Below are 22,695 nucleotides of genomic sequence, written 5' to 3'. Positions count from 1 at the left end.
CACCCATATTAACTGAAAATTAATACCAAACCGTTTTCTTTTCCTTGTCCTGCCTCGAATCCTTTTGCCTTTCTTCCATACGGAAAGAGTGGATCTCACTGTGACTGAGACCAAACTACATCCCTTTTAAACCCAGGATGCCTCAAACTAGATTTACCTATGTTTCAAGGATTTAAAATGGCCGCTGTCCTAAAAAAATGCACTTCATCCCTGGCTTGCGGGTAATGGGAAGTTTAAAATGCTCACAGCAGAAAAAGACAAGGCCACACTCCTGTTGCAGTCAAAGACCTTTGCAAGCTTACAAGCACTTTGCAGCAAATCTCACCAGGTCTTCGCAAAGGAGTTTATAAACTTTTGTTGAAAAGCGCTTCACGTGGCTCTAGCAATCACACCTCAGGACCGTAATAAGTCCTGCAGGACCCCAGCTGCCATACCCAAGGGTTTGCCTGAGGCAAGTTAAGTGGTGGAAGACGAGATTTCTAGTTAGAGAGTTGTGGGACGTGGAGGTACAATGTCCCACCCAATAATTTAGAGCTTTATCTGGTTAGAAGCTAGATCTTCAGCACATTCAAAAGGTCACTCTCTTTTACTCCGGGTTAATTTATATGGAAACATCACATCCTGGCCTCTGACCTCATCAACTACTTATTTGGGTTTGACTTCCTGCGGCAGGTATTGGGGAAGGTGGGGAATATCGAACATTGAACCATCCTGATTTTTTCAGCCACGAGAGGTCAAAGTGTGTTCAGGGAATGCTCATCTGTTTTGCGTTATGGAAGAGCCTTTTGGTTTTAGACAGGAGTCCTAACCTTGAAGTAAACTGTTTAGGGAGGGATGGGATTGGGGAGAGAAAGAGAAGGAGAAGAGGGTGTTGCTTCAAATTTCAGTTCATTCCAGGCAGAACTTTGGCATCAACCACTTCCACCGTGTCGTCTCAGCAGAGAGATCGCTGGTCTGAAGTCAAAGTTCCCTATCAGATTCCTCTTTCAAAGGTATGGAGACATTTGGGACAGGGAAGCCCCAGATTTCTTGATGGTAGTCTTTGAGCATCAAAGTCTTTGAACAGAGAAGGACTTTGGAGCGGGGAAAAGCAGAACTGATTTCGCAGACAATGGTCTAGTTGCCTCTGCAAAGGTTTGTGAGTAGCAGCTCAGTTTCTTGGAAATGGCAGTGACGGCAGTAAAGAGGGACTGAAGGTTTCTTCCGACCCTGTCCCCTGGCTGTGAAGAGTCAAGAGCTGTCAAGTCACACAAATGTGCTGGCTATTCCTGCTGTAGAGGAACTGGGTAGTGTTTGAAATTGTGTCAGTGTGCGCATTGGTCTGCCTGGCTCTCTGCTTCCCCCTTGTGGCTGTCAGTTATGTTCACTTCCTTTCGCAAATGCCAACTTAACGGGGTGTAGCAGTACAGCCCTTGGTACTTACTAGAGGCTCAGAGCCGGAATATGGGGAGACACAGTGTAGCTGGTTTGGCAACAGACTCTAAGGGGTGGCCTACACCTTCAGGGAAATGGGTGTGGAACAGCTCTCCCGGGGCTGTACCAGCACTAGAATGCAGGTGGGGGAAATCAGGGGACCGAATATTCCCCTGCAGTAAATACAAAAACAAAAATAGCTCCCCCTACAGAGAAAACTAGCGTATCAGAGAGACACACTAGCTTACTCTGGCACATGCTCTGCTTAGGTGTGCAGGGTGCTGTTTGTATGCAGTTGGCCAGGGGAAACGTGCAATTTCCTGCCTGCATTTTGAAGTGGTACAGTCCTGAGAGAGCTTTCCCATCTCATTATTCTGAGCATGTAGACTGGCTCTAAATTGGGGAAGCATAAACAGGTATAGTCTGAAGGTCCAATCAGGTGGGAAACCTTCCCTTAATGTAGTCCCAGCGTGTCGCCCTCTAAGTCCAGGTGGGGTCAAGCTGCAGAGGGGGCTTCAAAGGCATCTGCCTGAGTCTGCTGGGGGGCATAAGACAAGAAACCGCTCAGAGAGGGAGAAGCTGCCCCCCCAAAACAGGAAGGCCCACTTCAGACTCTTGCAGAGTCCCTGGCGCAGACAAAGTTCATGCCCCCATAGGCAAATCCCAAAAGGCCAAGTGGAAGCTCTGGAGACGTGAACTAGGGGAAGGCGGGCAGAGGGCGTCGGGTGTGCTGGCATGCCATCAGGCTGGCAGAGTTGCGTGGTGGTCCAACGATCCAAAGGACAAGGGGGCAGGGGATTGGCTGGTTGGTTTCATGGAGCTCAAGGCAGGTGGGTTTGTCGGCAGGTCCTAGAGGGGATGCAGGAAGGTAGAGCGCAGGGAGGGAGGAGGAGGGGCAGGAGGACCCCCGCTTCATGCCTGCTCCTGCTTCTGCTTCACCGAGATCCGTTTCTTGCGGGCGGCCAGCATCTCGTAAAACGGATCCACGCTCACAGCAGCCCTGGGAGGGGCAAAGGGAGGAATGGGGACAGGTCAGCCACCAATCAGGGAGTTGCCAGGTCATGAGGGATGTGTGTGCCTGGGGGGAAAGCCTCTGGCATTGCATGGCACTCTGCTCTCTCCCAGCTGGTGTGGCACAGCACACCGGGTTTTGGATGGGTCAAGGAGTTCTGGGATTGGTGGAGTCTGGTTCGTCAGAAAGAACCAAGCACTGTCCCAACCTTGGTCTGCTGCCAGCAACCTGTCTCTCTCCTTGCTTGCATTCCATGCAGCCCATAAGGAACAAAATCAGGTAACATATGGATCTTTGACAAGGTAAGCATGATAAACACTTAAGAGGGGGGTGGGGTGGGGGAGACACAGACTGCCTGAAGTGTAGGAGATGGGATGAAGAGGAAATCAGAACACAGCCCGGACATATGGGGGAAGCAGGGAGAAGCAGGAAACTGCGCACCTGCTCCTGATGGTAGGAACGGTCCCTGCCACAGCTAGGATGCAAGACTTCTGGTCTATTCCCTTCTTGGGAGAGGACTGTGATTCAACAGAGGGAGAGCCAGGATTCCTAGGCTAGGCCTGACGAACCTTTGACTCTCTAGATGTTGCTGAAATTGCAACTCCATCAATGCTGGCCACTGGCCCTACTTGCTGTGGCTGATGGGAACAGTAGTTCAGCAACTTCTGGAGGGCCAGAGAGTCACTGTATCTGCTCCAGGTCAGAGGTCTGCAGCTAGTAATGTGAGACTGACTTAAGCAAATGTTTCTACACTACTCTTATTACGTAACTTAAAAGGAGTAGAAAGCTGGGGCGGGGGAAGGGAAAAAAAGAGAGAGGGTGAAATTATGTTTGTTGTGGTCAGAGCAAAAGAGAAACATTTTGAGAAATCTTTAGTGTAATGAGAAAGGGAGCCTGGGGAGTTGGGGGTTTTCCAAGTAAGGGTTAGAATGGGTGACTCACTATCTGTGTTGCTTTTTCCAAAACAGCAAATGCATCACACCTAAGCTCCGCAGCCACATCACGCTCTGACCACAGCTGTTACACCACCCACCCTCTTAAGAAAGGAGGTGTCACGGCTACACTCTTAACACAACTCTTCTCAAACTGACAAATCTACTTAATTCTCATCCGATCAACCCCAAGTTTTCCTGCAATGCTGCTGCAGGTCAGATTTCTGAGGGAGATGCTTTAATTTCATTTTCATCTGAGAAAAAAATAGTTTAACCATCATTTAAAAGCTTTGTCTGATTCTCGATCTCAATGGCTGGGGGGAAATGAGCAAAGGAAATTTAAATGAATGTGCCAGCCTTGGGAGAAGCTCTCGGTTCATAGCCCCAGGGTCTTCCCGAAATGTACCAGTTCTAACTTGCTCAGCTGCGATGGCCTTCTGCCTCTGCTTTGCATGCAGAAGGTGTCGGGTTCAATTCCTGGCAACTCCAGACAGGGCTGGGAGAGACTCCCTGCCTGAAACCCTGGAGAGCCGCTGCCAGTCAGTGCAGGCAGTACAGAGCTAGATAGACCCATGGTCTGGTTCAGGATAGGGCAGCTTGCCTCCACTCGCTGGGAATGCAAGATCTGCAGCAGCTTTGCCTCCCCTGAGCATCATATCCCAGGCTTTCTTAGGGAAAAGGCATCTCGTAAACCAGCATGTCCACAATGCCAGATGTGCCCTGAAAAGGCTGGAAAGTCAAAAAATGGACAAGGAAGACATATATTCAAATGCCTTGGGACCCATGTTGCAGCCTGATCTAAGGTGGGTTGCAGCAGCATATAAATACCAGGGAGGTTCGCCTGGCACTTCATTATATATCTTTAGGCACCCGGCAAAAACGTTCCTCTTCAACCAGGCCTTTGGCTGATTGATATTTATAGTCTTTTAAACACGCTTATTTGGGGGGGGTATTGTTGGGTTGTTTTTGTTTCAACTATCTATTTGTACTTTTACCTTATATTTTTACTTTGTGAACCGCCCTGAGATCTTATGAAGGGCGAGAGATGAGTCTAATAAATAAAGGAATAAAAACAAATAGTAAAAAAAGAAAAAATGGGGGAAAAATGGCCCCCCATTGTATTTTTAAATTAAAGCAGCTCCCCAAAAGGCTGAATTAAAAGATCAAGGTATATTTCAGGTTGAGGTTAAGGATGGGCCTGGGGAGCCTAAAGAGAGATGCCCTAGGATAAGTGAGGTCTAGAAATCTGAAGGAGGTGTGTCAAATTCTCTGGGAAGTGAGTGTGGTATCTAAGGCTTTAAGAAGGGCTGCAGAACCTATGGCCCCCTCCAGGTATTTCTGGATGATCAGCTCTCATCAGCCCCAGTCAGCACATCCAATGACCAGGAGTGATGGTAGTTGCATGTCCATCAACCTCTAGAGGAGCACAGGTTCTCCATTCCTCGGCTAGAGATGGAGGAAGAAAATGCTGTTGATGGGGGTAGGATTCCCAGGACCACCCCACCCCCCGAATGGAATGGTGCCCTATCCTCACTTGATGGATTTGATCCATTCATCCTTCTCCTCCTGCGTTGGCGCCGAAATGCGATAGACCATGTGGTTCCCCTCAACCACGCGCCCGTCTGCCTCCGTCTTGCAGGCTTTGATAAGCTGGCCCTTGTTGTTGGGAATGTAGAGCTCAAAGCAATTCTAATAACAAAGAAAAGGGAGGAGAGAGACAGAGAGAAATTCCTGAGAATGGCAGGTGTCTCTGAGCAGCCTCACCCCCTGCGCCTCTCCAGTGGTTCAGAAAGAGGGCTGGGCAGGACACAGGAGGAAGAAGGCAGGTGGGGAGGCTGGCCGCACGGGATCTCGCAACCAGCAAGTGGGCAGGAAAACATCATGGGATTAACGTTTTGTGTTTTCAAAAATTGCTGCTGTTACTATTAAGAGCTCCTCACCATTTTCTGTGACAGCAGAAGGGCGGAATGGAAGTTCCTCCCCCACCAAACAAAGGAAAAGTTAAAGCAGCAATTTGGTAACATCGTTAAATTAATGAGAGTGTTAAAAAATAATAATGAAAACCACATAGGATTCTTAAATAACTGGAACTTGAGTGATACACACACACACACACACACACACACACACACACGGAATGAATAACAATTGCAATGCTGCAACCCAGTAGTTATGCTGATTTTCATGGGGCATCCAATCAAAGAACCACAGCCAAGATGCAAAAACAGCATACGGCAGTGCTAACTCACTGGTTTCCGAGGGTCTTCCACTTCCCGAATGCTCAGGTTCTCCAGAGGGATAATTCCTCTTGGTTCCTTGTCCTGTCAGCGGATTAAAGAGAGAGAGATGGAGCTGAAATGGAAGGTGTCTGAAACCTGAGCTGGGAAGGGAATGGAGGAGGAGGACAAGGGCCTGATCCAAGAAGACTTGGGGGAAGGGTGCAGCTCAGACCTCAGGGCTCCTCCAGCTTCAGCCCTCTGCCACTGCTGCAAACAAGCAGGGCTGGCACCTTCTTCAACACTGTAGCACTTGGTCTTGGCATGCCAGATGGAACTCCCATTCTTTTATTTGTGGCCAAGCTTTTTTTGTGGGGGACGTGAACGGTGGTGTGTTTGTTGCTGGTTCTGCTGACCCAGACAGGGCTGAACTTGCAGGACTATTCCCCGTGTCCTGCCCTCTCTGCCCCAAGCAAAGAACTCTGGAGGAGCTGCTATGCTCCGGGTTTGGGAATGGCCAAAAGTTCAGCCGCAGAGCATTTATCTGCTTTGCAGGCAGAAGGCCTCAGGTTCATTCCCTGGTTATCTCCAGGGCAGGGCTGGGAATGTCCCCCATTTGAGACCCCGGAGAGCCCCTGCCAGTCACTGTAGACAACAGTGAACTAGGTGGACCACAAGGTCCGATTCAGTATAAGGCAGCTTCCTCCAGTGCCCTCGGTCGCTGTTCCTCCCGACCCTGGCCGTTTGGCACTCTTGGGTGGCAGATACCGCCCTGGGCTGGGGCTCTTGGGTGCCGGGTTAAGGGTGGGAGCATGGGATGGGAGCAGGCGGGGAGAGAAACCATACTAACTGTTGTGTATTCAAAGTAATAGAGGCAGTTGTCAGTCAAGATGAACCAGCGTCTCTTCCACGTCTTCACTCGCCCTCCTGAAAGCAAAAGAGGAGGGAGGGGGGAGGGATTTGTGCTCGCATTGATGCAGTTTCTTTCCGCCACTTAACCCTTTCCCACCCATGGAGCCTCGGGGGCGGCGGGAAGCCATGCTTACGGACAGAGCCGACGCAACGAAAAAGATTCAGCAGAAGTGTGAAAAGAAAAGGAAACAAAATAAACAAACAAACAAAAAGCTGACGAGGGGAGGCAAACAACAAAGGGGAATCTGAAAATGGCACCCCAGGGCGGGAAGAAGAAAACTGGCAGCAAACACTCAAAGTAACCACAAAGCACAACTGCAAGTGTGGGAGGACGTTCCTGTAGAATAGGAGTCTGTGGGATATATTCTCTCTTTCGTTCTTGTGTGGGTTTTGCTTTGCAAGCACTGGGTATCCCAGCAGGCTACTTTTGAGACAAATGTGACCAGCGGAGGGCTTGTGCCTCGTTCAGCATCCTCTAAGGCAGCCTCCCAGCAAGTTATGTCCTGCTGTTCTGCAACTGGGGGGGGGGGGCAGGACTAGCCCTGTGGTGACCCCTCCCACCCCATTCAAAAAGAAAACAGAGCTGTAATTTGAAAAAGGCATTTCTGCCTCTAGGCAAGGTTCTTCCGAAGGGGAAGGAGAGGACTTGCCAGCTTAGGATGCTTCCAGTGCATTTTCAACCTCTATGGGAGGCAGATTTTGCTGATGAACTGGGTTTTCCTGAATAAACACCACTTCACATATTCAGTAAAAGGACTCCCGATGAGATGGACCTCCAGGGAACCGCCACCAGTTTCAGCATGCAAGGCAAGCGGTTGCTACAGGCTTGAAGGCCAACTACTTCTACAAAGCTCAGACTTATCCCCAAATTCTTACTCCCAGATGCTTCCACAAAGCCAACAGACACTCCTGGCTTCAGGCAAGGTGAATACGCCTGCATGTCTGCACGTCTAGTTGGAGGTGTCTCATATATGCCACTGGGCAAATGTTTCAGCCCTTGGGGGACGCTGATTTTGGAAAAAATGCAGTTCATCCTCTTTTAAGCTCCCCATTTCAACCCAAAACAAACACACACTTCCCTTCATTCTGCTCCTCCCACCTTGCCCATTAAGATAGTAGTCCTCTGTCTTTCAGATTCAGGACCCCCTGTTAACATGGGACCCACTCTCCGTTCTTTTCTTCTTTTTCTTTATAATAAACACCTCCCACTTTCCTGCTTCTCTCTAGGGTGACCAGATGCAAGAGTGGGGAGGGCTCCTCTGCTTTTAACAGTTACGAAGAGGGTATTTCAGCTAGGGATGTGAAGGCCTGGACAAATTGCCATTCCATTTCCCCACCCCTATTTGTTTCTGAAAAACTGTGTGTGTGTGTGTGTGTGTGTGTGTGTGTGTGTGTAATTTCTCAATTTCCCTTGCTTTCTCCCACGCCTTCACGGGTTAGGCTATGGGTTGCAGATATTCCTTCCCTCTTAGGGACTCTCAGAAGAGTGCTATTGGAGCCCATCTGACCCTGCATCCTGCTTTTCCACCATGGCCATTCAAATGCCTCTGGGGAGCCCTTGAGCAGGGCTTGAAAGCCACAGCCCTCTCCTGCTCTTGCTGTGGGTGTTTTGCTTCTGTGCCTGCAGGTTGCACTCAGTCATCTTCTGCAACAAGTAAGTACATAACAACAGTTCTGCTGGTATCAGGCCAGGAGGTTGGGCTAGCGGGGCCTTTGGGATAGCCCAGCATTCTGTTTCCACAGGTAGGACACGAGCACAATAGTACTTGACAATTAGAGCTGCCCTTTTCCAGCACCATAATATACTTTCTGAGGTGCAGCGACTTGAATTCCACCCAGCCTTCCAAGGGCAGCCGAAGCACAGATTTATATGAAGCCTTTATGATATTGGCAGCTTTATTTCCAATTTATTACCTAAGATCCTCAGCTAACGGTGTTTCTCAAACTTAAGTCCCTGGCTGCTGTTGGACTACAACTTCCATCATCCCTAGCTAGCAGGACCAGTAGCCAGGGATGATGGGCGCTGTAGTCCATCAACAGCCGGGGACCCAAGTTTGAGAAACACCGTATTAAAAGGTATGGTATACCTGTCCTCCATTGCATCTGGTCACCCTCTCTCTTATTTTTCTCTCTGTCAGGATGCTACTACTGAAACCTGCTATAGGTCATGGTGTGACCCATTTGTGGGTCCTCCTGATCAACCGGCTGAAGATGAATGCATGATAATAATGATGACAATAATAATAATAATAATAATAATAATAATAATAATAATAATAATATATTATTTATACCCCACCCATCTGGCTGGGCTTCCCCAGCCACTCTGGGCGGCTTCCAAAAAAATATTAAAATAGTAATACATCAAACATTAAAAGCTTCCCTAAACAGGGCTGCCTTCAGATGTCTTCTAAAAGTCTGGTAGTTGTTGTTCTCTTTGACATCTGGTGGGAGGGTGTTCCACAGGGAGGGCGCCAATACTGAGAAGGCCCTCTGCCTGGTTCCCTGTAACTTGGCTTCTCACAGTGAGGGAACCGCCAGAAGGCCCTCGGAGCTGGATCTCAGTGTCCGGGCAGAATGATGGGGGTGAAGATGCTCCTTCAAATATACTGAAGATGTGTTCCCCTTTCCAATCAACAAAGGAACCCAAGTTCCATATTTAGTCTTCCACTCCTAGCCCACTGAATCTGTCCCTGAGCGCCCAGCACAATTCATTTCCAACCCCGCCCCCCCGCCTCCCCTCCAAAGAGCACCAGGCAAACCAGCTCTTGGCGGCAAAGCAAACATGCCCCCCTCTTCTCACCTACCTCCTGGGTTGGGGGGCAGAATTCAGACAGTGGAACAAATGTAGTCCGCGCCGTGGGACGGTGGAGGAGAGAGGGGGGTCAGGGCAGCAGTGGTGGGGAAAGAGGGGAGAAAGAGAGGTGGGGACCGGGGAGTCAGGATAGAGAGAATGGGGGTGAGAAAGAGAGAGAGAGAGCAAGAGAGAGAGAGGAAGAGAAGGAGAGAGAAAGAGAGAAAGGAGAACAAGTTACATCAACATAAGGTAGAAGTACATGGTCAAATCAAAAATCCTCCGACACAGACACAGGCATTTGGGGGCATCAGGAGTGGGGTGGGAGGGGCAGGGACAGGGAGGAAGGGTTTAAAATCTTATTGGGGTGGATGTAAGGTGGTGGGCGTCACTTGGCTAAATAACGTAGACCCCTAAACTCTGGCACGTCACAAGAAACCCTACTGCTAAAAGTGTAGATGAGGTTGGCATTAGCGATTGTAGGAATGGTTTTCCAAAACATCAGCCTCCACAGGGAGCTGTGGAAAAGCTGTGGTGGATCTCGACATCTTAACCAGGCCAGGGATCGAGGTTCTAAGTCCACTTCCTCCTCCTTTTTTAAAAAAAAGGTGTTTACATTATGGTCCCCACTTTTGTGTGGGGAGCGAGGGGGTTCCAAAAAATAACACTGCTTTCCTCAGATGCCTCCATCTTGAAGCCATGCTGATTCGGCGTCCTAACACTTCTCCTCTTTGCTCTTGATTGGCCGGCCTCCAAGCCAAGGGCAGCCAATGGGCAACTGTATTGTACTGGGGACACCGCCCCCTCCATCAAGGGCAGAAAGGAGGATGTGGTGGTAATGAAACTTGGCTTCCATGTTGCCCTCTACTCTGAACAGGAGGTGGCTGAGGTGGAAGGTCTGCCTTCACTGAAGCTGCTCTAAGTTTAGAAGAGTAGGGTCAAGCACGGCCACCCTCACGCCAATCCCCCTGTGGAGGACAGCGGATGGAGGTCTTGAATAAGGGCTCCCACAAGTCAGGACCCGATAACTCACCTCCTATGCCTTGCCACCGCAAAGCTGCCACATTGTGCAGCCTATTCTGGACACTTAAATCATCTCAAGGACCAATTGCAGCCTCACTGGGCCGTATAAGGCCCTGGCCTTGGAGTCTTCCATCTGAGTTACTTGTTTCTGGTGTGAGGATACGGCATAAGTTCCTTTCCCCCCCCCTTAGATAAAGAACCCCGTTTCTGACCCATCTGGCCACCGTCTGCTGCTCTGAAACAAAATCCTTGCCCATTTGTGGCTGCGCATTACAGGGCTGCTTGGACAGCGACACCCATGTTCTACAATTCAAGGTCTGCAATGGCATCAGCGTTTTGGGAGCACCTCACCCACAGACAGCTCAGTACTTGGGAAGCTGCTCGAGGCAACAGATCCAGCAAACAGTGTGTTTTCGGACTATAGAGATGTGATTGTTTTCTGGCAGAAGTTATTCCGGTGGGAATTTCACTAGTAACCCCTATCTCGATTCTGGGAACTTATTATGATTAAGGAGCAGATGAACGTCAGACACTGAATATGGGACCAGATTTTGGCTTCAACGTTCTATAAATCCCATAGTGGTGGTGGGTTTTTAGTTTGTTTAAGAAGGCCACTTTCAAGCGCTTCAGGTTGGCTTGAAAACTTATCCGCAGCCACTGGCGAAATATTAAGACGCCAGAAAGGAGCTTTAAGAGACATTTCAGTAGCTGACTTCTCCCTACTTTTAGAGGGATTCCGAAATCCCAGCAGACCCCTCTCATCATCCTTCAGAGGAGATCCACCTCAATGAGGAGCTGGGGAGGAGGAAGGGAAGAGGAGGGAGGATCCCGGTTTCCGCCTGATCCTTGCAATCCGATGAGCAGTGGGTCCAAACGGGTTGTTATGTATTTGCTGGTGGGTGGGGGAAGGGCTATTGGGGTGGATTTCAGGAGGATCCCTTTGATCTGATGAAGAGAGAGGTCATGCTTTAAATGACACAACAGGCGGGTGGGGGGGAAGAGAGGAGAGCGCAGAGACGTGCAAAGATCGCGGGGGGAGCGGGGAGCGGTGGTGGTAGGGGGAGGGCAAGGGGAAGGGCAGCGGGGAACGGAAGGGGGGAGGAAAGAGACCACAGTATTTAAAGGGAAGTGTGGGGGTGGGGGCCACCTCTCACCCAGCTTGAGGAGCCAGCCCTCGCGGTCAGGGTTAAAGAACGTGTGGGTCAGGTCGTTCCCATCGTCCTCGGGGATCTTGAAGGGCTCGTTGCGGATGCTGTCGTACAGATTCTGGGGGGATGGGGAGGAAGGGGAGGAGTTACAGGCAGGATACAGCCCTTCCCAAGGCAGAGAGAAAAGGAGTGTGTGCTCGTGTGTGTGTGTTTTCAGTACAGCACTGAGACCACCAAAGATACAGCAGAGAAGACAAAACACCAGATAGAAAAAGTGCTCAGGACGAAGGGCATTTTTTTGAAATCAAGGAGGTCAAAGCTTCTCACGAGCCAGCAGAGGATTCCTGAGCGGTGAAGACGACTATGACGGCCTCCCCCGCTCCCAGAAAAACACCCAAAGAACGAAGCAGCAGGCCCACTGAAACCCCCCTCCAGGCCTCCCCTTCCCCTCCGGCAGGCCTCTCACCCGCAGCAGCTCCTCAGGCAGGTCCCCTCCGTCGTTGATGCCGCGGTTCATGGTGATGAACCTCTCGACGGTGGGCTTGTCGCGGACGTTGGGATTGTGGAGGCTGGTGTTGAGCATGATCACTGCGAAGGAGAGGACGTAGCAGGTATCTGCGGCAGGGAGGGGAAGGAACAGAGGAAAAGAACTCAGTACCTGCCTCGGCACGTCCATCTTCTGCAGCTAATTCTGCTTTATGGGGGGGGGGGGCTAGCTGCCAGGCTGCCTTGCTCCCCCGCCAAGGCCCTGCTGATTTAGGTTGAAGCGGCAAAATATATAGATAAATAAATCAGCGCAGACAACTATTTCTACTGATTTTTAATTGTATGTTTGTGGCTTCCTTCATTTCTTGTATACCGCATTTCATCAATCTGAGCAAAATAGAAGATGATAAAATACAATACGAAATAAATGAAGCAATAAGAATAAGAATTAAAAACTGTGCGGCGTCTAGAACATCTCGTTACAATTGCTACCACAGGCAGAAAAATATTTTAAGTAGTCTGCCAAGACTCTCTGACTTTGCAGTAATAAAAGCTTTAATTCTATGAAATATTTGTGAGTGGTGTCAATTAAAGCTGATTGCTCTGCAGCTCTAACAGTTTTCTGACTGATTTCTGTGCTGATCCTACAAAATACAGAGGAGGCAGTGCAATTGCGGATGGTTCAACTTCCGCCCTCAGCCAGAGTTTCCTTTGCTTGGATTTGTTTGCCTTTGGTTTGGTTTGTTTCCCAGCTTTTGCAAAGGGAGGAGCATAGCAGCAGCAGGCAGGTAGGTGAAGGAGGCTCGTTTCTCTCTTGTCTTATTAAACCAAGATAGGATTGCCTGAATGTGATCGACAGAACTGGATTTATTTTCCATCCCGGAGAACACAGGAGCCCCACAAGTCCCAGCACCAGATAAGAGTCGCATTCCCTTTTCCGGAAAACCCAGTACCTGTGGACTGAAAGACTCCCGGGTTGCACAGGCAATACCGCTGGGCAAAGGCCTCCATCATACGGTCAATTTTCTGGGCTTCTCCTGGCAGTCGGAAACTCCACAGGAATTGCCTAGATGGGGTTTAGAGGGAAGACGATGAACAGACAAAAGAATGATTTCAAGGTTGTGGGTTTGAGCCCCACGTTGGGCAAAAGAGATTCCTGCATTGCAGGAGGTCAGACTAGACAACCCTTGTGGTCCCTTCCAACTCTACAATTTTATGCTTCTATGCCTACTCTGTAAATACTGTGCCTATCCTTATTCTCTGTATGTAGTATTTTGTAATCCTGGCCATGCAAGTCAATGCAAATATAACAGAACGGACCTCCAGGACAGTGTTGTAACTGACGACTTTCTAGCCCCTTTCTAGCTCTATTACTCTGATTTGTGTGTGTGTGGAGGGAAACATTGTTGAAAAGAAATGCCTGAAAACCTCCTTATGGTGCCTTTCATTTGCTGCTTTCCTGTGGTGAAGCAGCATTCCAGGAAAGGTGCCCGATATAGTCGCATTTACACAAGAACTACGCACATGCAGCTGACAGAATTCCGTGTACTGGGTACAAAAACGCTGTGCTTAAGGAGAACAGAAGGGACATGTGACTGGACTGGAGGTTTCTCTCTCACAGATAAGGCTGCACGCCCAGCATGCATTTAAAGCACACGTCTTCCCTCAAGGAATGCTGGGAACTGTAGTTTGTTAAGGGTGCCTGGAATCGTAGCTCTGTGTGGGGTAAGCTGCAGTCCCCAAGAATTCTTGAGGGAAGTCATGTGCTTTAAAGGTATGGTGTGTACAAAGCCTGAGAATACAAGGACCATAGCTGTCAATGTTTCCCTTTTTTTTAAGGGGAATTTCCTTATTCTGAATAGGATTCCTCGCAAGAAAAGGGAAAAGTTGACAGCTATGACAAGGACGCATGCATGCCTTCTTTGCTTGTGGCATGTGGTGCGTCTGTGGGAAGGCAACCGTTACACTTCAGGACTGGGATGTATTTTTGAGGCAGAGGAAAAGAGCCAAGAGTGCCCATCACTGGCTAAGGAAAATGCCACTTTGCTGGTGCCATTCCCGCCTCCCCCCCACCCAGCACAGGAAGGGAGAAGGTGAGAACCTGCAGCTAAAAGGCTGAGAGACCTATTCCAGCAGGCCAGGGCTCTCTATTCTAGAGGAGGGCTGAGGATTCCCAGACTCACCTGAGTGCCTGCACAAGGTTGAGGTCAGTAAATTCATGCAAATCGACAAAGGCGTGGAGTACTGCGATATTAAACTCCTCCCTGAATAAAAGGTGGAGAGAGCTACAGTTAAGACCTCCCCTTTGAACCCCCTCACTCAGCAAGGCCCACACCCTTGTTTCTCTCCTGCTGACTACACTCCCTCTGCTAGGCAAAGCTACTTCTCACCCCATCCCTATGATCCTTTCCCAGGTCCTGGAGACTCCAAAGCTCCACCACCATGGTGGGTTATAAACGGTCACTTCTTTGAGGCTATTCCTCCCACATTCCCAGACCCTTCTCACCGCTCGCCCAGGTAGTCGCCAATGGCCGTCTTGTTGAGCCCTTCCCCTTTGTAGAGGAAGCGGGCAATGTCCTCGGGGGTGGAGCGCAGCAGTTCATTTTCCACCAGGAACTGGATTCCCTGCAAAAAAACAAAACAGAGAAGCTGAGAACCGTGGGACCCAGAGCTCAAGCACGCCCCCAACCTAACAAAACATTTAAGTCATAGAGATACTTCCCAGAGAGTACTTGGGAGGACTGGCTCCCTAACCCACTATATTGCAATTCTGAGGCAATTGCAGAAAACTCAGGATTCACGATTCTCCTGTCCCGCAAAAAGAAAAGAAGTTTCCGCTACCTTTTCACAGGGGTGGGAACAGCTGGCCTTCCAGATGCTGTTGGACTCCAACTCCCACCAGTCCCTGCAAGCATGGCCAATGGCCAGGGATGATGGGAGCTGTAGTTCAGCAACATACAAAGGGCCACATGTTTCCTATGCCACAAACCCCAGAACAGAAGCAGACAACCTGCACCCCTTGGCCTAATTTCAAAAGCAGTCAGTTCTGACCTTTGTCAAGTGTCCATTTCCTGTCAATCCGCTGAGGAGGGAGGAACGGCCAGGAGAGGGGGAAAGAAAGAGAGGCGGTGGCAGAAAGATAGTGGAGATAGTGGCAGAAGGGATTCCATCCCACTTGTGACTCTAGCCCTGCCCTCACTTATCATGCAGTTCCTGAGGGATTAGCTCCCCCACCTGCCAATCACATGCCTTTTATGACTCGTCATTTCCTGAGGCGACTCTATGCAACTGTAATGCCTGATCAATGTCAGAATCCAACTGCTGCATGAGAACAATAACTATCACCACAGCCGGGGGCAGGGACAGAGGGAAACTGTGTTCCGCCTGTTCCAGGTGGATGGCTGAAGGTGCTACATATATTTGGTACCAGAAGCAGTCACTGCATGCACACACCCACACCCCAGCCACCTACTTTTTTGGGATCCATGTTGAATTTCTTGCGGCCCATCCCCATCTTCCGGTTTCTCTGAAGCGTTTTACTGTACAAGACAAGGAAGCGTACCCATCAGACCTTTGGCCCTTGAAAGAACAAAGGGGCTGAGGACCTCTAGAAGCAAATGGAAACTCTGGGGAAATGTACATGCTACTTCCCACCTGCGCTCCAAAATTGGTACTGACAGTCTCAGGAGGACTGTGTCACATGCTTACCCCTAAGCGTCCAACCTGGCTCTAACGATGGATTATCAGAGGTGACACTCTTTACCATGACAGGCACACTAGCAGACACTGAACATTCTCTCGAAAAATGAAATAAGGTGGTAAGAACAGCCTTGTGCCATAGCCAACCAAAGATCCATTATGGCCAGTGCCTGGTTTCCAACAGGCAGTTCACAAGCCCTTGTAAAAGTAGCGAAGTTCACAAGCACTTGTAAACGGCAAAATGGAACCAGAGAACTCATTTGCTTACCCTCTGTTACTCATTAAGCAGGGAAGGGAAGTTCTAACTTGAGGCTGGCATTGACATGGGAGAAATCAGGATGTGTTCACAGCATGAGGTTCTATGGGACGCTCTACAAGGAGCTACATTTTCCCCATCATGTACCTTGCATAGAAAGGGTACTGTAGCCCAAGGTTTTCTGGGATATTTCTCAGATAGTTTAACATGGTCTCTAGCAGCTGTTGGAAAAGAAGAGGGGAAACCTCCTACACAAACAAGTATTTATTGAAGCTAGTGTTTTGAATGAGTAGGAACCCCTTTTCAATATAATATAAACATCCATTTATGTTTGTGGAGCTCAGTAAATGTATTTCTGCACACCTGGAGGCTTCTCCACTCCTGGTTTCAATTAGGGCTGCAACCTAATCAAAGTCATTTTAATCCATTAATCACCTGAGTTTGGGCTGATTAATTGACTAAGCTTTTAATCACATTTGCATATGGGGGGAAACAATTATTTCTGAGGCAAAGATGTACGTGTGAGCGGAAGAAAGCTTTCTTTTAAGATGGTTGCTTGCCATCTGCAGTTTTTTAAAACCTCTTGTATTCACACACACTTAAATATATGCTGCCTGATTCCTAAGGGACATCATTTTGGTCAGTTGACAGTTTGTTTTCCCCAACATGGAGTAATCTAACTGATTAATGGATTAAATGTTGCAAGAAAATCCCAGGCAATCAAAGAATGGCAGGCAAGGAAGTATTGGGATTAGCACATTCTGAGCTTGAATGCAGATGCTGCAGGAATGAGGTTAGTTGCTGCCAGAAAGGCTTGTCCTGGCACAATGATATAAACAATATTCTGGAAGCGGCCACACTCTGTACTGCAGCCCTCCAGATGTTATTGCACTCCAACTCCCATCAGCTTCAGTCAGTGTTGCCAATGGTCAGGATTGATGCAAGCTGTAGTCCTGCAGGAGCTGGAGTGCTGCAGGTTCCCCACGCATATTGTTAAGGAATCTCTGACCAGTGGCCAAGGCAGGGCCATGTCCAAGTACACAGGAGACTGCTTCATACAGCCAGACCATTGATCCCTCTTGCTCAGTACTGTCTACACTGACTGGCAGCAGCTCTCCAGGGCTTCAGGCAGCGAGTCTTTCCCAGCCCTATCTGGAGACACTGGGGCAAGGGACCTTTAGCACACCAAAGTGAGATGCTCTACCAGCAAGCTGCCCCCTGTAAAAGAAGGGAATCCCTCACCTTCCCTCATTGGCTTCCAGCCCCTCCACCTCATTCATCGCTTCGCTGAGCTCATCTCGCAGCCGCTGGATTTCCACCAGGAGCTCCTGCTTCCGCCGTCGGATGTTGTCCAACTCTAGCCTCTCCTCTGGTGTCAGGTCTGGAGGCACTGGGAGAGAACATGGGAAGGAGTGTAATATTCTAGCCATTTTGATCACCCACCCTGCTGGTAGCAATGGAAGCTGCAGCCTGGAGGTGGGCACCAAGTCAGAGAATACAATGGGCACAGAGTCAGCTTGGAAGACCAGTGTTATAAATCAAGCAGGGAGACTATGCTAGTCGAGAAAGGTTTCCCACTGCTCTCTCCAACTTGCAGAGGGCAATGAGGTGCAGAGTCAGTGTATTCCCCCCCCCACCACTATCCCTCATTGTGGGAGGGATCAGAATGCCTGGATAGGGTCAGAGGCAGATTAAGTATGGTAAAGAAATAGAAAAAGCATAGAAAGGGGGGTTCCATGTGGCAGGTTAGGGGTAACTAATACTTTAGATGGTTCCTGGGATTGGCCAAGAAGGAAGAACTGCCCCTGAAGCAGAGTGAATGGGAAAAGCTGGAGCAGGTGGGATTTCCATTTCTATGTCTACTGTACAATCCTATCCTACAGAAACCCCTTTGACATATAAGCAGCACATAAATAAATCTTACTCGGAAGTGCCAGTGAGTTCACTGGTAAGTTAACTTCCAGACAGGACTGCAGCCTTCCAGATAGGATTCTCAGTCCAAAGGATGGCTTTTCCCCATTTGAACCTGCCCAGACCCTTCTTTGCATGCCACTTCCAGGGGAGGTCTAGAGGATGGTGACAATAAAATGGGCCTTTTCTGCAGCAGCCCCCCATTTATGAAAAGCTCTCCCCAGGGAGACCTGCCTGGAGCCAACCTTGTTATTGTTTCAGCACCAGGCAAATGTGTTGTTTCAGCACCAGGCAGCGGACAGCACCAATGATATATTTTACTGTTACATCTTTTTAAAATAAAGTTGATACAATTTTATCATTGTATTTTTTAACTTTGGCTGTAAAATTCTTTGGGATTACTTCAGTAGGAAGAGATGTATTGATTTAATAATCCTAAGCCTCCAAGAGTATTCTCTGGATCGGACAAAGCTTGTACACTGGAGAACACACATTCAATTAACTTATTACCACCCCCATCACATTAATAATGATCCCCATTCAATGAGGACTGAGGAGCGAAGTGTGATCTGAGTTAGTGGCTGCAAACATCTGGATGTGGAGGGTGATGGTGCTTCCAGTTTTATAATGTGGTGTAGCAATCAAGAGACAGACTTGTGAATCTCCCTCAGCCTCCAGTCTTCAATATGAGGATAGATAGTTGCACACAAGATAGTTGCAAGGCCTGTTTCTGCCTGTAGGTCTAAAGTACTGTATCAAACCACAAAAGGGGCTGGCCAGTGCATGATTCACCCCTCTGAGCCTGTCTCCTTCCTAATCAGCCTCTAGGGGTAATCAGGGAAAGAAGTTAGTAACTCTTCCCGGTCTCGGAGTTGGGTGTGACTGGATCATCCAAACACTCCCAATACCCAGATGTGGCAAAATTACCTGTCCTCAGATGAGACAGAATGGTGTTGCGGTTAACGCACCACACTAGGTCTAAGAGATCTAGGTCACTCCCTGGGTGACTTTGGGCCACTTACTATCTCTCAGCCTAACCTACCTACAAAGGTGAGAATAGGTGCATGTGAAAGAGAACTAGGTAGGCTGCCTCAAGCCCCTTGATGGGAAGATAAGATATTAAATAAATAAATAAGCTTTGCATGAGCTGCTTCCTCCAAGATGGCTTCCTTTGAAACATTTACTTATTTATCTTGTTTATATTGGCTGCCCAATAACATAGTTCTCTGGGTATCTCACAAATATAAAAATGAAACTATCATAAAAAACAGCTGCAGCGTAAACCTTTCCAGCAGAGAAAGACCTAAAAGCAAAGCTGCCGCATGACACACCGTGAAAGCAGTGGGATAAAGCAAGACCACAAGTTTAAAAAGCCTGGGAGGATAAAAAGTCCCTCATCTAGTTCTGAAGAAACCATAAGGAAGGTGTCAGGCGGGCTTCTCTGTAGAGGCTACCCCACAACCATCACCAGGGAGACGGGCTCTCCTGAGTAGCCTCACTTAACTTGGGTCACAGTCACCCCGCACATGTAAAGCAAAGTGATGCTACTTTAAACAGCCATGGCTTTCCACAAACAACCTTGGGAAGTGTAGTTTGTTAAGGGTTGCTGAGAGTTGTCCAGAGATCTCCATATTCCCCTCGCTGAGTGACAATGACCAGAGTTCCCTGTCAAGAGGGAATGAGTTGCTGGTAACTGTTGCTTTGTGAGGGGGTTATGGGAGATTTCCTAACAACTCCCATCACATCAGCAAACTACACTTCCCAAGATTCCTTGCAGGAGGCCATGATTGTTTAAAGTGGCATCATAGCGCTCGAAATGTGTGGTGGGGATGTGGCCTTGGTGAGGACCTTCAGAGCAAGGGAGCTACACTTGGCACAGCAGCTCTTGCAGAATAGGGGTGTGTATGCCACAGATAGCCTTTTGAGATCGGGTTGTTCTTATTCTTAAATACAGTAAAACTAAGCTTTCCCCACTTTTTTCCTCTGTGTTTGCAAACTGTGCTTCGAATTTTAAATTAAAATCATTTTAATTAAAAGGATATGTTCCTTATCTCTCAGGAGCTGCTGGGGGTGAGGGAAGAAATGCACTGCAGGGGAACCTGAGGTGACACAAGTTCTGAAGCACTTACATAAACTCCTGAGCGCAATTAATCAGCGGCACTAATAATTAATTAATTTTGCTCACATTGAGCTGTCATCCAACACTGGGCTCACAAAGCAACTTCAAAAAAATAAAATAAAATGCAGAATCAATCTATTGTTCTTGGTAAGAATGATGCTTGACCTTCCTGTGCACTGCAAATAAAAGGCAGCCCCTCCAAGAGATAAGATTGTCTCTGACTCATTTTCCAAATATTCCTCCACCCCCGCAGAATGTTTAGCCCCGGGACACAGACACCCCTCCTCCCCAAGAGAGAAATGGTACAGACCATTATTTAAATTACTGTAACTTTATTTTTTAGTCTTCCCTCCTCCGCCAACCGAAATGGCTCTGCCGGTTAACGCCACCCCCCCACTCAGCCAAGTGGTACGACTCACACGCCCCCTCCTTTCATTGTAATAGGTACTCCCAGCTGCTCACAGCAATGGTACATCCCAATCCCCCCACCACTAGAATGGTACAGCCCTAAAAAAACACACCTTCGCCCTGACAATCGAATGGTGTACATCGGGTATGGCTCACGTCACCAGATCCATACAATTTTCATGTCTCCCCCTTAAATAAAATGAGATGGCCCAGTCGCACATCTCCCCCTATCACTGGTATGGTTCAGCCCAGCCCCACCCCTCTTTGTAAGGGATCGGCCCCGCCCCCTAGTCTTCTCGCTCATAATGGCTCGGCCCGCCTACCCGCTTTTCCCATTGTAGTTACTGGACGGGTCTCACAATGCTCCCTTCCGCCTGCCTCGCCCTTCTTTAAGCTTCCCCGTGGCCGGGTCTCAGGGGTCCCTACCATAGATGCCGTCCTCCATGGTGGCCAGAGTGCCCCTAAAGGGGAGAAATGAGAGCTCCTCACTTTCTCCGTGTCTCCTTTCTTCGGGGCTCCCAACGGCTGCGCCTTCCTCCCGCAGCAGCCTGGTCCTGCACTGAAAGGAACGTTCCGCCCCGTGCGAAGGGCGTAGCCAATAGGAAAAGAGAGACCCCGCGGAACGCCACTTGAGAACTCGGAGAGGGAGCCAATAGACATGGCGTGCTTTTTCTCAGAATTGGGATGTACGTCCATTTCAACCAATAGGCACCTCCCTGATGATATTGACAGGGGAGCTATTCAATGAAATCTGGGACTTCTCCTAACAGCCCGCCTGATATCCTTCTGTGGATATGCAGTCGACGCTATAGACTTTCAGCTGTCCCACCCTATACGCTTACCTAGAAAGGAGAGTGATAACTCACGATGGCTGAGAGGGCGCTTCCTGGTTCCTTTCCACGCTGTTTCCATCCGTGGGAAACCACGAAGAACGCGAACCTTTTCGTGGACCGTTGATTATGCAGCCAAACAAAAGGCAGCGCCAGAGAGAGGAGTCCGTCATGCCCTTTATATCTCAGGCCTTATTTCACGCGATAAAGATAACGCGTGTGTAGCTTTTAAACGTTTTGAAACACAAAATCCACACTTGGCAGCGGCGCAAGTGCAGCCCATTCCCACATCGCTGGTTGGTTTGATTATGTTTAGGTGGCCGCGCGGGGAGCAGTTTACGACAGCCCTGCAATGTAGCCTATTGTTCATATTATAAGTTATTGGCATAGCTGTCAACTTTCAGATTTGAAAATAAGGGATCAGCAGCCTCGAAAATAAGGGATCAGCAGCCTCACCTGTCCCGGGGACAGTCTACGGGATATCTAACAATACGGGATAGCAGCGGGAAACGGCGCTGGAATAAGGGAATTTCTCGCAAAAAAAAAAGAAGGGAAAGTTGACAGCTATGGTTATAGGCCGGGGTGGTTTGGATTTGCAGCCCCAAATTCCCCATGCTAAACACTTGGTCGTCGAATTCCCCCTTAAGCCTTCCTGCCAAAATCCAGTTCTCGGTTGCATAACTGCAACGACGCCCCACTGGCTTCCATGAAGCGGTGCTGCGGCTTTGTGTAAAATCCCTACCCACACCCACCCTGCCAACGATCAGGGTTAAAAAAGAAGAAGAACACGACCCCCCCCCCCCGTAGGAGGAGGACACGCCTAGTCTCAAGTATGCGAGTATCCTCGATTTCTCCGTTTGTTTCCTCTTGGCAACTCTCGCTTCTGCCCGAGGGTAGGAAGAATATTATTCCAGTTTTAAACCCGGAAATCCGATATCCGTTTGAGTGTCTATACGGCACAAGTCTATGCACTCCAAAAGATACCTTTGGTGTCCCGCCCTCGTTGCTTTATTGTCAGTCATGACGAGTGATGTGCAAAGAAGCCAATAAGAGAGTGATAGAAGGCTCTGCCTGAGGCATGGCCAACGGAGCGGACTAGAAAGGGAACATGCTGTTGCTAAGAGGGGCCTAGGCGGTTGCCATAGACCCCAGCAGCCTCACCTAGTAATTCAGTTGGGTAAAGCAGGCCTCTTTATGAATATTAAAAATACAAAAAGTCGTGCTGTACCTTAAAGACTAAGACACATATTTAGGCATGAGCTTTTGTGGACCACACAACCCACTGCATCAGAGGCACGAAGTCAGTATCCTCAGTTGCTGGTGATGTGGGAAAACTCCTCTTGAGGCCCATTGTACAGCCAAGTCCCTTTTACTCACCAGCAATGACAAGTGACACCTGAAAATTCACCAAGAAGCATTGTTTTATTTCTTACATGTGTAGAAAAGGTTACAGCAAACAATCAAGAAAACTATCAGAGGCTAGAACCTCAGTCTTCATTCACACACAGTTTATATAGCAATACAGACCAGTGCAAA

General features: G+C 48.8%; 3 protein-coding genes across 6 annotated transcripts in view; 1 reads left to right on the top strand and 2 right to left on the bottom strand.

Moving 5' to 3' along the window:
- LOC128399909 (immunoglobulin superfamily member 1-like) overlaps positions 1-22,695 on the top strand; it is a 270,931-nt gene that overhangs the window by 159,350 nt on the left and 88,886 nt on the right. The window lies entirely within an intron of this gene.
- LOC128399910 (brain-specific angiogenesis inhibitor 1-associated protein 2-like) overlaps positions 1-22,695 on the bottom strand; it is a 157,316-nt gene that overhangs the window by 56,711 nt on the left and 77,910 nt on the right. The window lies entirely within an intron of this gene.
- On the bottom strand, positions 937-20,936 carry CYTH2 (cytohesin 2). Of its 4 annotated transcripts, none has more exons than XM_053361784.1 (12): positions 20,819-20,936; positions 17,134-17,281; positions 15,409-15,475; positions 14,443-14,561; positions 14,120-14,200; positions 12,890-13,002; positions 11,917-12,065; positions 11,456-11,568; positions 6,424-6,502; positions 5,607-5,678; positions 4,892-5,046; positions 937-2,413 (listed from the first exon to the last, which is right to left on the bottom strand). In XM_053361784.1, coding segments are annotated over exons 1-12 (1,185 nt in total). In that variant the 5' UTR covers positions 20,820-20,936; the 3' UTR covers positions 937-2,325. The 4 variants fall into 4 exon arrangements, with proteins under 4 accessions (XP_053217759.1, XP_053217757.1, XP_053217758.1 ...); XM_053361782.1 differs by having other exon boundaries at positions 6,424-6,500; positions 11,457-11,568; positions 20,756-20,917; XM_053361783.1 differs by lacking the exon at positions 20,819-20,936 and adding an exon at positions 20,653-20,680.

This window comes from Podarcis raffonei, chromosome 13, assembly GCF_027172205.1.
Source record: "Podarcis raffonei isolate rPodRaf1 chromosome 13, rPodRaf1.pri, whole genome shotgun sequence".
Taxonomy (NCBI): domain Eukaryota; kingdom Metazoa; phylum Chordata; class Lepidosauria; order Squamata; family Lacertidae; genus Podarcis; species Podarcis raffonei.
Note: the sequence above shows the minus strand (reverse complement) of the source record. Positions and strands in the feature narration are given on the sequence as shown.

Excerpts from the sequence above, each read along its gene's own strand:
- CYTH2 (XM_053361782.1), bottom strand. Across the intron at positions 13,003-14,119 it reads AACCTTGTGCAGGCACTCAG|GCAATTCCTGTGGAGTTTCC; the intron begins GTGAGTCTGGGA and ends AACCCCATCTAG. Across the intron at positions 5,679-6,423 it reads ATTACTTTGAATACACAACA|GACAAGGAACCAAGAGGAAT; the intron begins GTTAGTATGGTT and ends ATCCGCTGACAG.